At 42.8% G+C, this 19,739-nt stretch overlaps 1 protein-coding gene across 4 annotated transcripts in view; it reads right to left on the bottom strand.

The window, feature by feature from the left end:
* LOC121574705 (poly(rC)-binding protein 3) overlaps positions 1-19,739 on the bottom strand; it is a 162,145-nt gene that overhangs the window by 51,977 nt on the left and 90,429 nt on the right. For all 4 annotated transcript variants that reach the window (XM_041887252.2, XM_041887250.2, XM_041887248.2 and 1 more), the window contains 4 exons: positions 11,980-12,111; positions 11,142-11,270; positions 8,821-8,895; positions 5,469-5,540 (listed from right to left, as the gene is read on the bottom strand). In XM_041887252.2, coding sequence (XP_041743186.1) covers positions 5,469-5,540; positions 8,821-8,895; positions 11,142-11,270; positions 11,980-12,111 — 408 coding nt within the window. The remainder of the gene's footprint in view (positions 1-5,468; positions 5,541-8,820; positions 8,896-11,141; positions 11,271-11,979; positions 12,112-19,739) is intronic.

Genomic DNA, 19,739 nt, shown 5'->3' on the forward strand with positions numbered 1-19,739 from the left:
GTTCTATATCCAGGGTCAGTTCTATATCAAGGATCAGTTCTATTTCCAGGATCAGTTCTATATCCAGGGTCAGTTCTATATCCAGGATCAGTTCTATATCCAGGATCAGTTCTATATCCAGGATCAGTTCTATATCCAGGGTCAGTTATATATCCAGGATCAGTTCTATATACAGGGTCAATTCTATATCCAGGATCAGTTCTATATCCAGGATCAGTTCTATATCCAGGATCAGTTCTATATCCAGGGTCAGTTCTATATCCAGGGTCAGTTCTATATCCAGGGTCAGTTCTATATCCAGGGTCAGTTCTATATCCAGGGTCAGTTCTATATCCAGGGTCAGTTCTATATCCAGGATCAGTTCTATATCTAGGGTCAGTTCTATATCCAGGATCAGTTCTATATCCAGGATCAGTTCTATATCCAGGGTCAGTTCTATATCCAGGATCAGTTCTATATCCAGGATCAGTTCTATATCCAGGGTCAGTTCTATATCCAGGGTCAGTTCTATATCCAGGATCAGTTCTATATCCAGGATCAGTTCTATATCCAGGGTCAGTTCTATATCCAGGATCAGTTCTATATCCAGGGTCAGTTCTATATCCAGGATCAGTTCTATATCCAGGATCAGTTCTATATCCAGGATCAGTTCTATATCCAGGGTCAGTTCTATATCCAGGGTCAGTTCTATATCCAGGATCAGTTCTATATCTAGGGTCAGTTCTATATCCAGGATCAGTTCTATATCCAGGATCAGTTCTATATCCAGGGTCAGTTCTATATCCAGGGTCAGTTCTATATCCAGGGTCAGTTCTATATCCAGGGTCAGTTCTATATCCAGGGTCAGTTCTATATCCAGGGTCAGTTCTATATCCAGGGTCAGTTCTATATCCAGGGTCAGTTCTATATCCAGGATCGGTTCTATATCTAGGGTCAGTTCTATATCCAGGATCAGTTCTATATCCAGGATCAGTTCTATATCCAGGGTCAGTTCTATATCCAGGATCAGTTCTATATCCAGGATCAGTTCTATATCCAGGGTCAGTTCTATATCCAGGGTCAGTTCTATATCCAGGATCAGTTCTATATCCAGGATCAGTTCTATATCCAGGGTCAGTTCTATATCCAGGATCAGTTCTATATCCAGGGTCAGTTCTATATCCAGGATCAGTTCTATATCCAGGATCAGTTCTATATCCAGGATCAGTTCTATATCTAGGGTCAGTTCTATATCCAGGATCAGTTCTATATCCAGGATCAGTTCTATATCCAGGGTCAGTTCTATATCCAGGATCAGTTCTATATCCAGGATCAGTTCTATATACAGGGTCAGTTCTATATCCAGGATCAGTTCTATATCCAGGATCAGTTCTATATCCAGGATCAGTTCTATATATAGGGTCAGTTCTATATCCAGGATCAGTTCTATATCCAGGGTCAGTTCTATATCCAGGGTCAGTTCCAGGATCAGTTCTATATCCAGGGTCAGTTCTATATCCAGGATCAGTTCTATATCCAGGATCAGTTCTATATCCAGGGTCAGTTCTATATCCAGGATCAGTGCTATATCCAGGATCAGTTCTATATCCAGGGTCAGTTCTATATCCAGGATCAGTTCTATATCCAGGGTCAGTTCTATATCCAGGGTCAGTTCTATATCCAGGGTCAGTTCTATATCCAGGATCAGTTCTATATCCAGGGTCAGTTCTATATCCAGGGTCAGTTCCAGGATCAGTTCTATATCCAGGGTCAGTTCTATATCCAGGGTCAGTTCTATATCCAGGATCAGTTCTATATCCAGGATCAGTTCTATATCCAGGGTCAGTTCTATATCCAGGATCAGTGCTATATCTAGGATCAGTTCTATATCCAGGGTCAGTTCTATATCCAGGATCAGTTCTATATCCAGGGTCAGTTCTATATCCAGGGTCAGTTCTATATCCAGGGTCAGTTCTATATCCAGGATCAGTTCTATATCCAGGATCAGTTCTATATCCAGGATCAGTTCTATATCCAGGGTCAGTTCTATATCCAGGGTCAGTTCTATATCTAGGGTCAGTTCTATATCCAGGATCAGTTCTATATCCAGGATCAGTTCTATATCCAGGGTCAGTTCTATATCCAGGGTCAGTTCTATATCCAGGATCAGTTCTATATCCAGGATCAGTTATATATCCAGGGTCAGTTCTATATCCAGGATCAGTTCTATATCCAGGATCAGTTCTATATCCAGGATCAGTTCTATATCCAGGGTCAGTTCTATATCTAGGGTCAGTTCTATATCCAGGATCAGTTCTATATCCAGGATCAGTTCTATATCCAGGGTCAGTTCTATATCTAGGGTCAGTTCTATATCCAGGATCAGAGTCTATATCGAGGGTCAGTGCTATATCCAGGATCAGTTCTATATCTAGGGTCAGTTCTATATCCAGGATCAGTTCTATATCCAGGATCAGTTCTATATCCAGGATCAGTTCTATATCTAGGGTCAGTTCTATATCCAGGATCAGTTCTATATCCAGGATCAGTTCTATATCCAGGGTCAGTTCCAGGGTCAGTTCTATATCCAGGATCAGTTCTATATTCAGGATCAGTTCTATATCCAGGGTCAGTTCCAGGATCAGTTCTATATCTAGGGTCAGTTCTATATCCAGGATCAGTTCTATATCTAGGGTCAGTTCTATATCCAGGATCAGTTCTATATCCAGGATCAGTTCTATATCCAGGGTCAGTTATATATCCAGGATCAGTTCTATATACAGGGTCAGTTCTATATCCAGGATCAGTTCTATATCCAGGATCAGTTCTATATCCAGGATCAGTTCTATATCTAGGGTCAGTTCTATATCCAGGATCAGTTCTATATCCAGGGTCAGTTCTATATCCAGGATCAGTTCTATTTCCAGGATCAGTTCTATATCCAGGGTCAGTTCTATATCCAGGATCAGTTCTATATCCAGGATCAGTTCTATATCCAGGGTCAGTTCTATATCAAGGATCAGTTCTATTTCCAGGATCAGTTCTATATCCAGGGTCAGTTCTATATCCAGGATCAGTTCTATATCCAGGATCAGTTCTATATCCAGGATCAGTTCTATATCCAGGGTCAGTTATATATCCAGGATCAGTTCTATATACAGGGTCAATTCTATATCCAGGATCAGTTCTATATCCAGGATCAGTTCTATATCCAGGATCAGTTCTATATCTAGGGTCAGTTCTATATCCAGGATCAGTTCTATATCCAGGGTCAGTTCTATATCCAGGGTCAGTTCCAGGATCAGTTCTATATCCAGGGTCAGTTCTATATCCAGGGTCAGTTCTATATCCAGGATCAGTTCTATATCCAGGGTCAGTTCTATATCCAGGATCAGTTCTATATCCAGGATCAGTTCTATATCCAGGATCAGTTCTATATCCAGGGTCAGTTCTATATCCAGGATCAGTTCTATATCCAGGATCAGTTCTATATCCAGGGTCAGTTCTATATCCAGGATCAGTTCTATATCCAGGATCAGTTCTATATCCAGGGTCAGTTATATATCCAGGATCAGTTCTATATACAGGGTCAATTCTATATCCAGGATCAGTTCTATATCCAGGATCAGTTCTATATCCAGGATCAGTTCTATATCTAGGGTCAGTTCTATATCCAGGGTCAGTTCTATATCCAGGATCAGTTCTATATCCAGGATCAGTTCTATATCCAGGGTCAGTTCTATATCCAGGGTCAGTTCTATATCCAGGATCAGTTCTATATCTAGGGTCAGTTCTATATCCAGGGTCAGTTCTATATCCAGGATCAGTTCTATATCCAGGATCAGTTCTATATCCAGGGTCAGTTCTATATCTAGGGTCAGTTCTATATCCAGGATCAGTTCTATATCCAGGGTCAGTTATATATCCAGGATCAGTTCTATATACAGGGTCAGTTCTATATCCAGGATCAGTTCTATATCCAGGATCAGTTCTATATCCAGGATCAGTTCTATATCTAGGGTCAGTTCTATATCCAGGATCAGTTCTATATCCAGGATCAGTTCTATATCCAGGGTCAGTTCTATATCCAGGGTCAGTTCCAGAATCAGTTCTATACCCAGGGTCAGTTCTATATCCAGGATCAGTTCTATATCTAGGGTCAGTTCTATATCCAGGGTCAGTTCTATATCCAGGATCAGTTCTATATCCAGGATCAGTTCTATATCCAGGATCAGTTCTATATCCAGGATCAGTTCTATATCCAGGGTCAGTTCTATATCCAGGATCAGTTCTATTTCCAGGATCAGTTCTATATCCAGGGTCAGTTCTATATCCAGGATCAGTTCTATATCCAGGATCAGTTCTATATCCAGGATCAGTTCTATATCCAGGGTCAGTTCTCTCCACATGTTTATTTCCCGCTCCTATTCTCATCACTACACTACAAAATGACTGACTGACTAACTGTCTACCTGGTCCAAGGAGCCTGACTAACTGTCTACCTGGTCCAAGGTGACTGACTAACTGTCTACCTGGTCCAAGGTGCCTGACTAACTGTCTACCTGGTCCAAGGTGACTGACTAACTGTCTACCTGGTCCAAGGTGACTGACTAACTGTCTACCTGGTCCAAGGTGACTGACTAACTGTCTACCTGGTCCAAGGTGACTGACTAACTGTCTACCTGGTCCAAGGTGACTGACTAACTGTCTACCTGGTCCAAGGTGACTGACTAACTGTCTACCTGGTCCAAGGTGACTGACTAACTGTCTACCTGGTCCAAGGTGACTGACTAACTGTCTACCTGGTCCAAGGTGCCTGACTAACTGTCTACCTGGTCCAAGGTGACTGACTAACTGTCTACCTGGTCCAAGGTGACTGACTAACTGTCTACCTGGTCCAAGGTGACTGACTAACTGTCTACCTGGTCCAAGGCGACTGACTAACTGTCTACCTGGTCCAAGGTGACTGACTAACTGTCTACCTGGTCCAAGGTGACTGACTAACTGTCTACCTGGTCCAAGGTGCCTGACTAACTGTCTACCTGGTCCAAGATGTAATTAGAGACACTGTAGTAGTAATGGACAGGACTTTTCCAGGTGCTCAAAGTGAGTAACATGTCAGTGTATCTACCGAGAGGACATCTCTTCCCCACTCTTCAGTCAGTCAGCCAGCCAGTCAGTCAGCCAGTCAGTCAGTCAGTCAGTCAGCCAGTCAGCCAGTCAGCCAGTCAGTCAGTCAGTCAGCCAGTCAGTCAGTCAGCCAGTCAGTCAGTCAGTCAGTCAGTCAGTCAGTCAGTCAGCCAGTCAGCCAGTCAGCCAGCCAGTCAGCCAGCCAGTCAGTCAGTCAGCCAGTCAGTCAGTCAGTCAGCCAGTCAGCCAGTCAGCCAGCCAGTCAGTCAGCCAGCCAGTCAGCCAGTCAGCCAGTCAGTCAGTCAGTCAGTCAGTCAGTCAGCCAGTCAGCCAGTCAGTCAGTTCATCGTCATACTCACTTGTTGTAAATCCAGCCCTCCCTGGGCCATATGGAAGAGGGGGTGTGATCCGTAGTCAGACGTCTCAAACACCTTCAAGCACAGAGGCAGAGAGACAGACAGACAGACAGACAGACAGACAGGGGGTCAGACTCAGTACAGTCAAACTGTAGGATGTCACAGGCGCCAAAAATCTGCCTCTGGTCTCCCCTACATAAGACTAAGTCAAAAGACCAGGGGGTCAGGCGCAACTCAGTAAATATATTAAACAACCCACTGCAACGCAAGGTATCCTGTTCAGTGTCCCCTATCACCACCATCACATCACCCACTGCAACGCAAGGTATCCTGTTCAGTGTCCCCTATCACCACCATCACATCATTCTGATCATCTTTTCTCATCAACGTCAGAGATTTAACATCAAATAGATCATCGTTTGGCAGGAACATTAATCTAATTTTAAAAAGGGGCCATTTATGTAATTACATTAATACATTGATACAGTGGGGGGAGTATTTAGTCAGCCACCAATTGTGCAAGTTCTCCCACTTAAAAAGATGAGAGAGGCCTGTAATTTTCATCATAGGTACACGTCAACTATGACAGACGAATTGAGAAAAAAAATCCAGAAAATCACATTGTAGGATTTTTTATGAATTTATTTGCAAATTATGGTGGAAAATAATATTTGGTCACCTACAAACAAGCAAGATTTCTGGCTCTCACAGACCTGTAACTTCTTCTTTAAGAGGCTCCTCTGTCCTCCACTCGTTACCTGTATTAATGGCACCTGTTTGAACTTGTTATCAGTATAAAAGACACCTGTCCACAACCTCAAACAGTCACACTCCAAACTCCACTATGGCCAAGACCAAAGAGCTGTCAAAGGACACCAGAAACAAAATTGTAGACCTGCACCAGGCTGGGAAGACTGAATCTGCAATAGGTAAGCAGCTTGGTTTGAAGAAATCAACTGTGGGAGCAATTATTAGGAAATGGAAGACATACAAGACCACTGATAATCTCCCTCGATCTGGGGCTCCACGCAAAATCTCACCCCGTGGGGTCAAAATGATCACAAGAACGGTGAGCAAAAATCCCAGAACCACACGGGGGGACCTAGTGAATGACCTGTAGAGAGCTGGGACCAAAGTAACAAAGCCTACCATCAGTAACACACTACGCCGCCAGGGACTCAAATCCTGCAGTGCCTGGACATGTACTGCTTAAGCCAGTACATGTCCAGGCCCGTCTGAAGTTTGCTAGAGTGCATTTGGATGATCCAGAAGAGGATTGGGAGAATGTCATGTGGTCAGATGAAACCAAAATATAACTTTTTGGTAAAAACTCAACTCGTCGTGTTTGGAGGACAAAGAATGCTGAGTTGCATCCAAAGAACACCATACCTACTGTGAAGCATGGGGATGGAAACATCATGCTTTGGGGCTGTTTTTCTGCAAAGGGACCAGGACGACTGATCCGTGTAATGGAAAGAATGAATGGGGCCGTTGAATGAATGTATCGTGAGATTTTGAGTGAAAACCTCCTTCCATCAGCAAGGGCATTGAAGATGAAACGTGGCTGGGTCTTTCAGCATGACAATGATCCCAAACACACCGCCCGGGCAATGAAGGAGTGGCTTCGTAAGAAGCATTTCAAGGTCCTGGAGTGGCCTAGCCAGTCTCCAGATCTCAACCCTATAGACAATCTTTGGAGGGAGTTGAAAGTCCGTGTTGCCCAGCGACAGCCCCAAAACATCACTGTTCTAAAGGAGATCTGCATGGAGGAATGGGCCAAAATACCAGCAACAGTGTGTGAACCTTGTGAAGACTTACAGAAAACGTTTGACCTGTGTCATTGCCAACAAAGGGTATATAACAAATTATTGAGAAACTTTTGTTATTGACAAAATACTTATTTTCCACCATAATTTGCAAATAAATTCATAAAAAATCCTACAATGTGATTTTCTGGATTTTTTTTCTTCTCATTTTGTCTGTCATAGTTGACGTGTACCTATGATGAAAATTACAGGCCTCTCTCATCTTTTTAAGTGGGAGAACTTGCACAATTGGTGGCTGACTAAATACTTTTTTCCCCCACTGTATAGGGAACCTCAGTCACAGGTCGCAAGCATCAAGCAATAAGCTGAGAAACATCCAGCCAATGTCCCAAATGGCACCCTAGTCCCTATCTAGTGCACTACTTTCGACTAGGGCCCATAAGGCTTTCATCAAAAGTAGTGCACTATATAGGGAATAGGGTGCCATTTGGAACGTAGAGGCAGATCCACTTTAATGCCATTGCAATTTATTTATTTTCTGCTCTGGAACCCAGGCAGAAAATGATGGCTGAATATTCATGAAGATGATTGATCTTGATATTATTGTATGCAACCGTGTGTGTATGTGTGTGTATGTGTACGCGTGTGTATGTGTTTGTATGTGTATGTGTGTGTATGTGTGTGTGTGTATGTGTTTGTATGTGTGTGTGTGTATGTGTGTGTGTGTATGTGTGTGTGTGTATGTGTTTGTATGAGTGTGTATGTGTGTGTGTGTATGTGTTTGTATGTGTGTGTATGTGTGTGTGTGTACGCATGTGTATGTGTGTGTATGTGTGTGTACGCGCGTGTGTGTATGTGTGTGTATGTGTGTGTGTGTGCAGGTGTATGGGTGTGTGTGGTGTGCGTACGCGTGATTCTAATGAGTAGTCATGCTACACTATGATGAATAAACATTAGGTTGAGTCCTCTTTGGTGTCCTCTGACTAAGCTTTGATGCAGTCAGTCATCCGTGTGTGTGTGTGTGTGTGTGTGTGTGTGTGTGTGTGTGTGTGTGTGTGTGTGTGTGTCCACAGGGCACCGATCAAATGGATGCTGGATAATTCAGAGTGGCAATGTGGGAGTGTGTGTGTGTGTGTGTGTGTGTGTGTGTGTGTGTGTGTGTGTGAGGAATGTGGAGTATGAGATATGAGTAGAAATGTTTTCGTACTGACAACAATAGAAAGGCAACATTAGAATGTCTTTAATATCTCAACAATAACATTTTATAGATAAATATGGACCAGGCCGAAATTACAGTGAATTAATACAGACCAGGGTTTAATATGCTATTCAGATATTTGAAAATACTTGGGATTGGGACTATTCTCTTGCTAATCGCACCTGAAGTACTTTGAATATTTAAATTCAATATCGCAACCTGGTGTGGAGGATGAGGGAGTTCAGGTGGTTATTGTGAGGTGGTCAAATATTATATTTCTATGGTCATGTGCTCTGATTCTTACCGGTTATGTGATGTTAAGGTTGATGTGATGTGATGCTATACTGTGTTCTATGTTGTGTTGCGTTACGTTATGGGTTCTGATCCTCACCTGGTTCCCGGCCATCATGACTGTTCCTGGGGAGGGGCTGGGTCGGTATGGAATAGTGGCCCCTTTCGGAGGTGACTAGATACAAGAGGACAAAACCAAACAGTATTAAAGACAGGGTAGCTTTTAGTAAAAACATCACAGTACAATTGAGGGCAACAACACACAATCAAATATAGTCGTACAGCCTAAAAAGGATAGATGAGTTGGAGAATGTTGGGATCACGTTTCAAAAACGTGGAAATCTTCTACATATTTTGAGCATTTCCTTTAGCCTGCCTGGAGTGTCAGATGGGATTAGAGCTAGGGACTAGATATATAAACAGTAGATAGGATTAGAGCTAGGGACTAGATATATAAACACTAGATAGGATTAGAGCTAGGGACTAGATATTTAAACACTATGAATATGGTCAATACAGGCTCCCTTTGAGGAGACTAGATACAAAACGACCAAAAAACTACAACTATACAGACAAAGTAGATGTATCTTTGAAACGCTTTGATTCTAAAATTACATTGAAAGTGCATGCTTGGATAGGGTCAGCGTTCTCTCCAGCAGAGATTCAGGTGGAATAACAATGAGTTACTAAATCCTTTGATTTCTCTGTTTTAGCATTTAGACTAATCCTCATAAGTGGTCTACTCACTGCGGTAGGCTAGTTCTTAATATTTGCAGATAAGAGGGTATACATTTTAGATATTGCATTACAGACGGACAGACAGATAGATTAGATTAGATTAGATTAGTATTACATTTATAGTAATATAATATAATATGCCATTTAGCAGACGCTTTTATCCAAAGCGACTTACAGTCATGTGCGCATATATTTTTACGTATGGGTGGTCCCGGGGATCGAACCCACTACCCTGGCGTTACAAGCGCCATGCTCTACCAATTGAGCTACAGAGGACCACATGTCGTAGTCTTGTGTGTTGTTTATCATACATCTTTTTTGATACTTGACGATTTCACACGTTTTGCTTAAAGTCATACTCCAGTCTCCTATCACCTGATTTACTTAACAAAAGGCAAATCTTACTAGGTGATCCAGGTATCCTCATGACATGGCACAAGTTGGGGGGGGGGGGGGCTTTCCTTTTTTGTTCTCTATTGTTCCCCAAGCAAGGCGGAGGCTGATGACATCAGAGGGCACCATCAGACCAACTCCTTAAATGACCTACTCCTTGAAGTTTGCACTTGTGTAAAAAAAAACACTATCTTGCTCAAAAAACATTTACACTCAGTTTATTAGGTACACCACCCAGTTCATGAAAATGATTCGCTCCTACAGACAGTGAGTCACGTGGCCGTGGCTTGTTATATAAAGCAGGCAGACAGGCATCGAGGCATTCAGTTGCTGTTCGATTGAACGTTAGAATGGGGAAAAAGAGTGACCTAAGCGATATGGTATGATCGTCGGTGCCAGGCGCGCCGGTTCCAGTATCTCAGAAACGCTTGGCCTCCTGGGCTTTTCACACACGACAGTGTCTAGGCTTTACAGAGAATGGTGCAACAAACTAAAGACATCCATTCAGCGGCCGTCCTGGGGGAGAAAACAGCTCATTGATGAGAGAGGTGGAAGGAGAATGGCAAGAATCACGCAAGCTAACAGGCGGCCCACAAACAGACAAATAACGGCGCAGTACAACAGTGGTGTGCAGAACGGCATCTAGGAACACACAACTCATCGGTCCTTGTCACGGACGGGCTGTCGCAGCAGACGACCACACCGGGTTCCACTCCTATCAACTAAAAACAAGAAGAAGCGGCTCCAGTGGGCACGCCATCACCAACACCGGACAACTGAGGAGTGGAAAAACATTCGCCTGGTCTGACGAATCTCAGTTCCTGTTGCGTCACGCTGATGGCAGAGTCATGATTTGGCGTAAACAGCATGAGTCCATGGCCCCAATCCTGCCTGGTGTCAACGGTACAGGCTGGTGGCTGGTGGTGTAATGGTGTGGGGAATGTTTTCCTGGCACACGGTAGGTCCCTCTTGATACCAGTTGAGCAACGTTTGAAAGACACACCTTGCAGAATCCATTCCCCGAAGAATTCAGGCTGTTCTGGAGGAAAAAGGGGGTCCGACCCGGTACTAGATTGGTGTACCTAATAATATTGTTTTTTAAACAGTAAAAATAGCTGGAGTCTGTCTTTAAATCAATTATGACCTTCATCTCTTACTGTGGCTGGTAATGATGTGGTGATGAAAACCAATCCTCTGGTGAAGCCATGAGCCATGCAAATAAACCACACTGCTATCGGCTAAGTGCACACTTTTGGAGATGTGTGGAGAACGCAGCCGAGTGTACAGTACCTCAAGAATTACAGTGCATATCAGTTTGACACACTGGATGATAGCGTCTTGGGTCCCAGATATCGTCACTCCTCTCTCTGTGGAGTTGGGCAGAAGGTCCCCAGCTACCTGTACTTGTGCCCCGGTGGTCTGTTGAGTGAGAAAATACACAGGTCATTTATCTGGAGCAATAACACAAGCTTAACTCCTTGTCGTTAACCTTTCACTTCTGGCTCATATTTACAATTGCAAACTGACACAGACACTTTCTCAACTGTCTAAAACAATTCTCCTCTCAAGTTCAAATAGTTCAAATAGTTCAAATAGTTCAAGTAGTTTACTTGCCATTTGCAGGTATTAAAAGTAATACATTGGATGTGTTTTGTTGGAGCTCTCTGCATAGTCCATATACATGTACAGTGACCTATCCTAAACAGAACATCTATTAAACGTGCTGAGTGGGTAAGATCAGGAAAAAATGTTCAGTCATATGTGCTAAAGTGCTAAAAGTTGGATAAAAACAGCTCTTCTCATCCCATTGCTCTGATCTGAAATAACTGACCAGGTGAAAGCCGGCCTAATGATGAGCTTCCAACATATTGTTTTCACCTGTCAAATGTGAAAAAATCCACCTGTCATTTATACACAGATGCATAATAAACTGCATGATATGAATCAGACTTTAAACCTACTCTGTCCTCTCCTCACCTGCTCTCCTTCACTGTACTGATTTGAAAGAACTGACAGCAAGCCACCATACTGTTTTCACAGGTCAAGTCTTTTTACAATCAGTGCAGATGAAGGGGAGGAGACTAGGAGAGGACGGATGTTTAAGCGATTGGTAAAGAGAAACCCTCACCTCTCTGATCTCCTTGATCTTGGAGCCGCCCTTCCCGATGAGAGAGCCGCATTGGCTGGCAGGAATGACCAATCGCAGGGTGACGGGGGGCTTGCTGGTGACCGTGCCATTGGCTACCAGAGTTGTAAGGTCCTGGAGGGAACAAAGATGATTGGTTGTAGAAGGCCTGTGCCTCAAAACGTTTAGTAATTTAGCAGAAGCTTTTAGCCAGAGCGACTTACACTCAGTGTATTCAACTAAGGTAGGTTAAAAGAACCACATACCACAGTCATTGCGAGTGGGGATACGATAGGTAAATGCTGGTCAAGATGACGGCTGGCTGGTCATGTAAATACCATCCCTATACTAGTAACATTTAATCAATGTCTCCATCTCAGAGTTTAGTTTGCACATCAACGGTCCTGAATCCTGCCAGTCAGAGAAAGAAAGGATCTGTGCCTTCCTCTATCCTATGTAGATCACACTGCTGGTGAAATATATTCACCTTTTAGAAACTGCATTCTCTTTCTCCCTGTATGACTCGTGGATGAGGGCCCTGAGGTTTTCCTGACCATCCATGTGACCTGAACAATGAAAACTCTAGGGCCCTATTCATGGCTTTCCCTTGCACTAGCCCTCCTTAAAAATGTAGTACTGCTCCTGTATATAATACTCTGCTGCAGTAGAGGGATTATAAAGGTCCAAGACTTTATGTCCATTAGTTAGAAATAGAGTTCTCTATTTCACACACAGACAGACACAATCTCCTCTCTCTCTCTCTCTCTCCCTCTCTCTCTCTCTCTCCCTCTCTCTCTCTCTCTCTCTCTCTCTCTCTCTCTCTCTCTCTCCCTGTCTCTCTCCCTCTCTCTCTCTCTCTCTCTCTCTCTCTCTCTCTCTCTTCTCTCTCTCTCTCTCTCTCTCTCTCTCTCTCTCTCTCTCTCTCTCTCTCTCTCTCTCTCTCTCTCTCTCTCTCTCTCTCTCTCTCTCTCTCTCTCTCTCTCTCCCAATTCAATTTCAATTTAAGGGCTTTATTGGCATGGGAAACGTATGTTAACATTGCCAAAGCAAGTGAAGTAGATAATAAACAAAAGTGAAATAAACTATAACAATTAACAGTAAACATTACACTCACAAGTTCCAAAAGAATAAAGACATTTCAAATGTCATATTATGTGCAAATAGTTAAGGTACAAAAGGGAAGATAAATAAACACACACACACACACACAGACACACACACACACACACACACACACACAGACACACACAGACACAGACACACACACACACACACACACACACACACACACAGACACACACACACACACACACACACACACACACACACACACACAGACACACACACACACACACACACACACACACAGCACACACACACACACACACACACACACACACACACACACACACACACACACACACACACACACACACACACACACACACACACACACACACACACACACACACACACACACACACACACAGCACACACACACACACACACACACAAACACACACAGACACACACAGACACACACAAACACACACAGACACACACACACACACACACACACACACACACACACACACACAGACACACACACACAGACACACACAGACCCACACAAACACACACAGACACACACACACACACACACTCAAATACTCTCTCCTTAATTAAGCTATAGGTAATAAATATCATCCTAAATCATGGGGTCAATCAATTAGCCCTAACATTGCGCCAATCAATTAGCCGTAGCATTGCACCAATCAATTAGCCCTAGCAGGACTCTAGCAGCGTCTGAAATGTAAATAGTCCGGCCGCCCATCACATCAGTTTAGAGGCTACGTGAACTGAATCAGTGTTATGGTTCCTTAACTTAAGCCTATACTCTCCCCTGCACACATGATTATGCATTTCTCTCCAAATAGAACGTGTGTATAAATGATTTGGCGTTTTGAAGGATCGTTTTAGTATTCTTTTAGTGCCCCTAAATCTCTTGAGCACTGTTTGGAATGGATGTGAGAGAAAATCTATGTTTGTATTTAAAATAAACTGGAGATGAATATCTGTTGTGTGTGCAAATGACGCAGTGACTTCCTGTCTCTCTCTCTCTCTTAATCTCTTTTGATCTCTTTCTCTCTCTCTCTCTCTCTCTCTCAATTCAATTTCAATTTCAATTCAATTGAAGGGCTTTATTGGCATGGGAAACGTATGTTAACATTGCCAAAGCAAGTGAAGTAGATAGTAAACAAAAGTGAAATAAACAATAAATATTAACAGTACACATTACACTCAGAAGTTTCAAAAGAATAAAGACATTTCAAATGTCATATTATGTATATATACAGTGTTGTAACAATGTGCAAATAGTTAAAGTACAAATGGGAAAATAAATAAACATAAATATGGGTTGTATTTACAATGGTGTTTGTTCTTCACTGGTTGCCCTTTTCTTGTGGTAACAGGTCACAAATCTTGCAGCTGTGATGGCACATTGTGGTTTTTCACCCAGTAGATAAGGGAGTTTATCTAAATTGGGTTTGTTTTCAAATTCTTTGTGGATCGCTGTAATCTGAGGGAAATATGTGTCTCTAATATGGTCATACATTTGGCAGGAGGTTAGGAAGTGCAGCTCAGTTTCCACCTCATTTTGTGGGCAGTGTGCACATAGCCTGCCTTCTCTTGAGAGCCAGGTCTGCCTACGGCGGCCTTTCTCAATAGCAAGGCTATGCTCACAGAGTCTGTACATAGTCAAAGCTTTCCTTAAGTTTGGTCAGTCACAGTGGTCAGGTATTCTGCCACTGTGTACTCTCTGTTTAGGGCCAAATAGCATTCTAATTTGCTCTGTTTTTTTGTTTGTTCTTTCCAATGTGTCAAGTAATTCTCTTTTTGTTTTCTCATGATTTGGTTGGGTCTAATTGTGTTGTTGTTGTTGTTGTTGTTGTTGTTGGACAAGCTTACTTAGGGGACTCTTCTCCAAGTTCATCTCTCTGTAGGTGATGGCTTTGTTATGGAAGGTTTGGGAATCGCTTCCTTTTAAGTGGTTATAGAATTTAACGGCTCTTTTCTGGATTTTGATAATTAGTGGGTATTGGCCTAATTCTGCTCTGCATGCATTATTTGGTGTTTTACGTTGTACACGGAGGATGTTTTTGCAGAATTCTGCATGCAGAGTCTCAATTTGGTGTTTGTCCCATTTTGTGAATTATTGGTTGGTGAGTGGACCCCAGACCTCAGAACCATGAAGGGCAATAGGCTCTATAACTGATTAAAGTATTTTTTGCCAGATCCTAATTGGTATGTCAAATTTGATGTTTCTTTTGATGGCATAGAAGGCCCTTCTTGCCTTGTCTCTCAGATCGTTCACAGCTTTGTGGAAGTTACCTGTGGCGCTGATGTTTAGGCCGAGGTATGTATAGTTTTTTGTGTGCTCTAGGGCAACGGTGTCTAGATGGAATTTGTATTTGTGGTCCTGGCAACTGGACCTTTTTCGGAACACCATTATTTTTGTCTTACTGAGATTTACTGTCAGGGCCCAGGTCTGACAGAATCTGTGCAGAATATCTAGGTGCTGCTGTAGGCCCTCCTTGGTTGGGGACAGAAGCACCAGATCATCAGCAAACAGAAGACATTTGACTTCAGATTCTAGTAGGGTGAGGCCGGGTGCTGCAGACTGTTCTAGTGCCCTCGCCAATTCGTTGATATATATGTTGAAGAGGGTGGGGCTTAAACTGCATCCCTGTCTCACCCCACGGCCCTGTGGAAAGAAATGTGTGTGTTTTTTGCCAATTTTAACCGCACACTTGTTGTTTGTGTACATGGATTTTATAATGTCGTATGTTTTTCCCCCAACCCCACTTTCCATCAATTTGTATAGCAGACCCTCATGCCAAATTGAGTCAAAAGCTTTTTTGAAATCAACAAAGCATGAGAAGACTTTGCCTTTGTTTTGGTTTGTTTGTTTGTCAATTAGGGTGTGCAGGGTGAATACGTGGTCTGTCGTACGGTAATTTGGTAAAAGCCAATTTGACATTTGCTCAGTACATTGTTTTCACTGAGGAAATGAACTAGTCTGCTGTTAATGATAATGCAGAGGATTTTCCCAAGGTTGCTGTTGACGCATATCCCACGGTAGTTATTGGGGTCAAATTTGTCTCCACTTTTGTGGATTGGGGTGATCAGTCCTTGGTTCCAAATATTGGGGAAGATGCCAGAGCTAAGGATGATGTTAAAGAGTTTAAGTATAGCTAATTGAAATTTGTGGTCTGTATATTTTATCATTTCATTGAGGATACCATCAACACCACTCTCTCTCTCTCTCTCTCTCTCGCTCTCTCTCTCTGTATCTCTCCCTCTCCCCCTCCCTCTCTGTCTCTGTATCTCTCTCCCTCTCCCCTCCCTCCCTCTCTCTCTCTCTCTCTCTCTTACTCTCTGTATCTCTCCCTCCCTCCCCCTCCCCCTCTCTCTCTGTATCTCTCTCCCTCTCCCCTCCCTCCCTCTCTCTGTATCTCTCCCCTCCCTCCCCCTCTCTCTCTCACTGTATCTCTCTCTCTCTCTCTCTCTCTCTCTCTCTCTCTCTCACTCTCTCTCTCTCTGTCTCTCTCTCTCTCTGTCTGTATCTCTCTCACTCTATCACTCTCTCACTCTCCCCTCCCTCCCCTTTCTCTCTCTCTCTCCTCCCTTCCCTCCCCCTCTCTCTCTCTGTATTTCTCTCCCTCTCCCCTCTCTCTCCCTCCCTCTTTCTCTCTAGCTTTCTCCCTCCCTCTCTCCCTCTCTCAATTCAATTTAAGGGCTTTATTGGCATGGGAAACATATGTTTACATTGCCCAAAGCAAGTGAAATAGATAAGAAACTAAAGTGAAATAAACAATAAAAAGTTAACAGTGAATATGACTCTCTCTCTCTCCCCCTCCCATCTTTCTACCTCTATATACAGTATATTGCTCTCACTAAGCCCAAACCAGATGGGATGGCGTATCGCTGCAGAATGCTGTTGTAGCCATGTTGGCTAAGTGTGCCTTGAATTCTAAATAAATAACAGACAGTGTCACCAGCAAAGCACCCCCACACCATAACACCTCCTCCTCCATGCTTCACGGTGTGAAATACACATGCAGAGATCATTCATTCACTCACAAAGACATGGCGGTTGGAACCAAAAATCTCCAATTTGGACTCCAGACCAAAGGACACATTTCCACCAGTCTAATGTCCATTGCTCATGTTTCTTGGCCCAAGCAAGTCTCTTCTTATTATTGGTGTCCTTTAGTAGTTGTTTCTTTGCAGGAATTCGACCATAAAGGCCTGATTCACACAGTCTCCTCAGAACAGTTGATGTCGAGATGTGTCTGTTACCTGAACTCTGTGAAGCATTTATTTGGGCTGCAATGTCGAAGGCTGGTAACTCTAATTAACTTATCCTCTGCAGCAGAGGTAACTCTGGGTCTTCCATTCCTGTGGTGGTCCTCATGAGAGCCAGTTTTATCATAGCGCTTGATGGTTTTTGCAACTGCACTTGAAGGAAAGTTTTCCGTATTGACCTTCATGTCTTAAAGTAATGATGGACTGTCGCTTCTCTTTGCTTATTTGAGCTGTTCTTCCCGTAATATGGACTTGGTATTTTACCAAATAGGGCTATCTTCTGTATACCCCCCCTACCTTGTCACAACACAATTGATTGGCTCAAATGCATTAAGAAGGAAAGAAATTCCACAAATTAACGTTTAACAAGGCACACCTGTTAATTTAAATGCATTCCAGGTGACTACCTCATGAAGCTGGTTGAGATAATGCCAAGAGTGTGCAAAGCTGTCATCAAGGCAAAGGGTGGCTATTTGAAGAATCTCAAATATAAAATATATTTTCATTAGTTTAACACTTTTTTGGTTACTACATGATTCTATATGTGTTATTTCATAGGTTTGATGTCTTCACTATTATTCTACAATGTAAAAAATTGTAAAAATAAAGAAAAACCGTTGAATGAGTAGGTGTGTCCAAACATTTGACTGGTAGTATGTATATATATGTATATGCATTCGGAAAGTATTCAGACCTCTTCCCTTTTTCCACATTTTATTACGTTACAGCCTTATTCTAAAATGAATTAAATCATTTTTTTCTCTCATTAATCTACACACAACACCCCATAATGACAAAGCGAAAACAGGTTTTTAGAAATTTCTGCAAAGTTATTCAAAATAAAAAACAGAAATACCTTATTTACATAAGTATTCAGATCCTTTGCTATGAGACTCGAAATTGAGCTCAGGTGCATCCTGTTTCCATTGATCATCTTTGAGATGTTTCTACAACTTAATTGGAATCCACTTGTGGTACATTCAATTTATTGGACATGATTTGGAAAGGCACACACCTGTCTATATAATGTCCCACAGTTGACAGTGCATGTCAGAGCAAAAACCAAGCCATGAGGTCGAAGGAATTGTCCGTAGAGCTCCGAGACAGGATTGTGTCGAGGCACAGATCTGGGGAAGGGTACCAAAACATTTCTGCAGCATTGAAGGTCCCCAAGAACACAGTGGCCTCCAACATTCTTAAATGGAAGAAGTTTGGAATCACCAAGACTCTTCCTAGAGCTGGCCGCCTGGCCAAACTGAGCAATCGGGGGAGAAGGGCCTTAGTCAGGGAGGTGGTAGAGTGGCCAGACGGAGGCCGGACTTGAACCCGATCCAACATCTCTGGAGAGACCTGAAAATAGCTGTGCAGCAACGCTTCCCATCCAACCTGACAGCGCTTGAGAGGATCTGCAGAGAACAATGGGAGAAACTCCCCAAATACAGGTGTGCCAAGCTTGTAGCGTCATACCCAAGAAGACCCAAGGCTGTATTTGCTTACAAAGGTGCTTCAACAAAGTACTGAGTAAAGGGTCTGAATACTTATGCAAATGTGATATTTCAGTTTTAAATGTTTAATACATTTGCAAAAATGTCTAAAAACTCATTATGGGGTATTGTGTGTAGATTGATGAGGGAAAAAAACAATTTAATCAATTTCAGAATAAGGCTGTAATGTAACAAAATGTGGAAAAAGGGAAGGGGTCTGAATACTTTCCGATTGTTTAGCATGAATCTCTTTTTGTAACAGTAGGAGAAGCAACGAGCTGACAGGTCCTCAGAGGAAGGTAACAGAACATTCATTCAGCCATTGAAATATTTGATGGCTCTTCTTGTGTGTTTCTTTCCATTGCTCTGTTCTCTTTGTCTTTTAAGAGTCAGAACACTACCACACCAGTGTTGGTTTACACACTGGGATGACTTGTTATTGTTCATTGTAAAACCAGAAAAGGGACATGGTTGACCCACAGCTGGCCATAGCTGAATTGAGATCCTTATAACTTTCTTCTTTCTTTTCAGTAGCGTGCTCTACATCACAATATATAACGTGCTCTTTATCACACTAATGTGTTCTAGGTGCTCGAGGCCACCTCTAGCGTTACTATGACAACTCTGTCTTTACTGTGAAGGGATGAGAGGAGTTAACAGAGGGACTGTGAGAGGAGGTTCCTACAATATGTCTATAAGCCTGTATTTGTGAAAGAGAGAGGCAGAAGAGAGAGCGAGAGAGAGAGAGAGAGAGAGCGAGAGAGAGAGAGAGAGAGAGAGAGAGAGGAAAGGAAAGAGAGAGAGAGAAAGAGAGACAGAGAGAGGCAGAAGAGAGAGAGAGAGAGAGAGAGAGAGAGAGAGAGAGAGAGAGAGAGAGAGAGAGAGGAAAGAAAGAGTGAGAGAGAGAGA

This window comes from Coregonus clupeaformis, unplaced genomic scaffold, assembly GCF_020615455.1.
Source record: "Coregonus clupeaformis isolate EN_2021a unplaced genomic scaffold, ASM2061545v1 scaf0123, whole genome shotgun sequence".
Classification (NCBI taxonomy): Eukaryota; Metazoa; Chordata; class Actinopteri; order Salmoniformes; family Salmonidae; genus Coregonus; species Coregonus clupeaformis.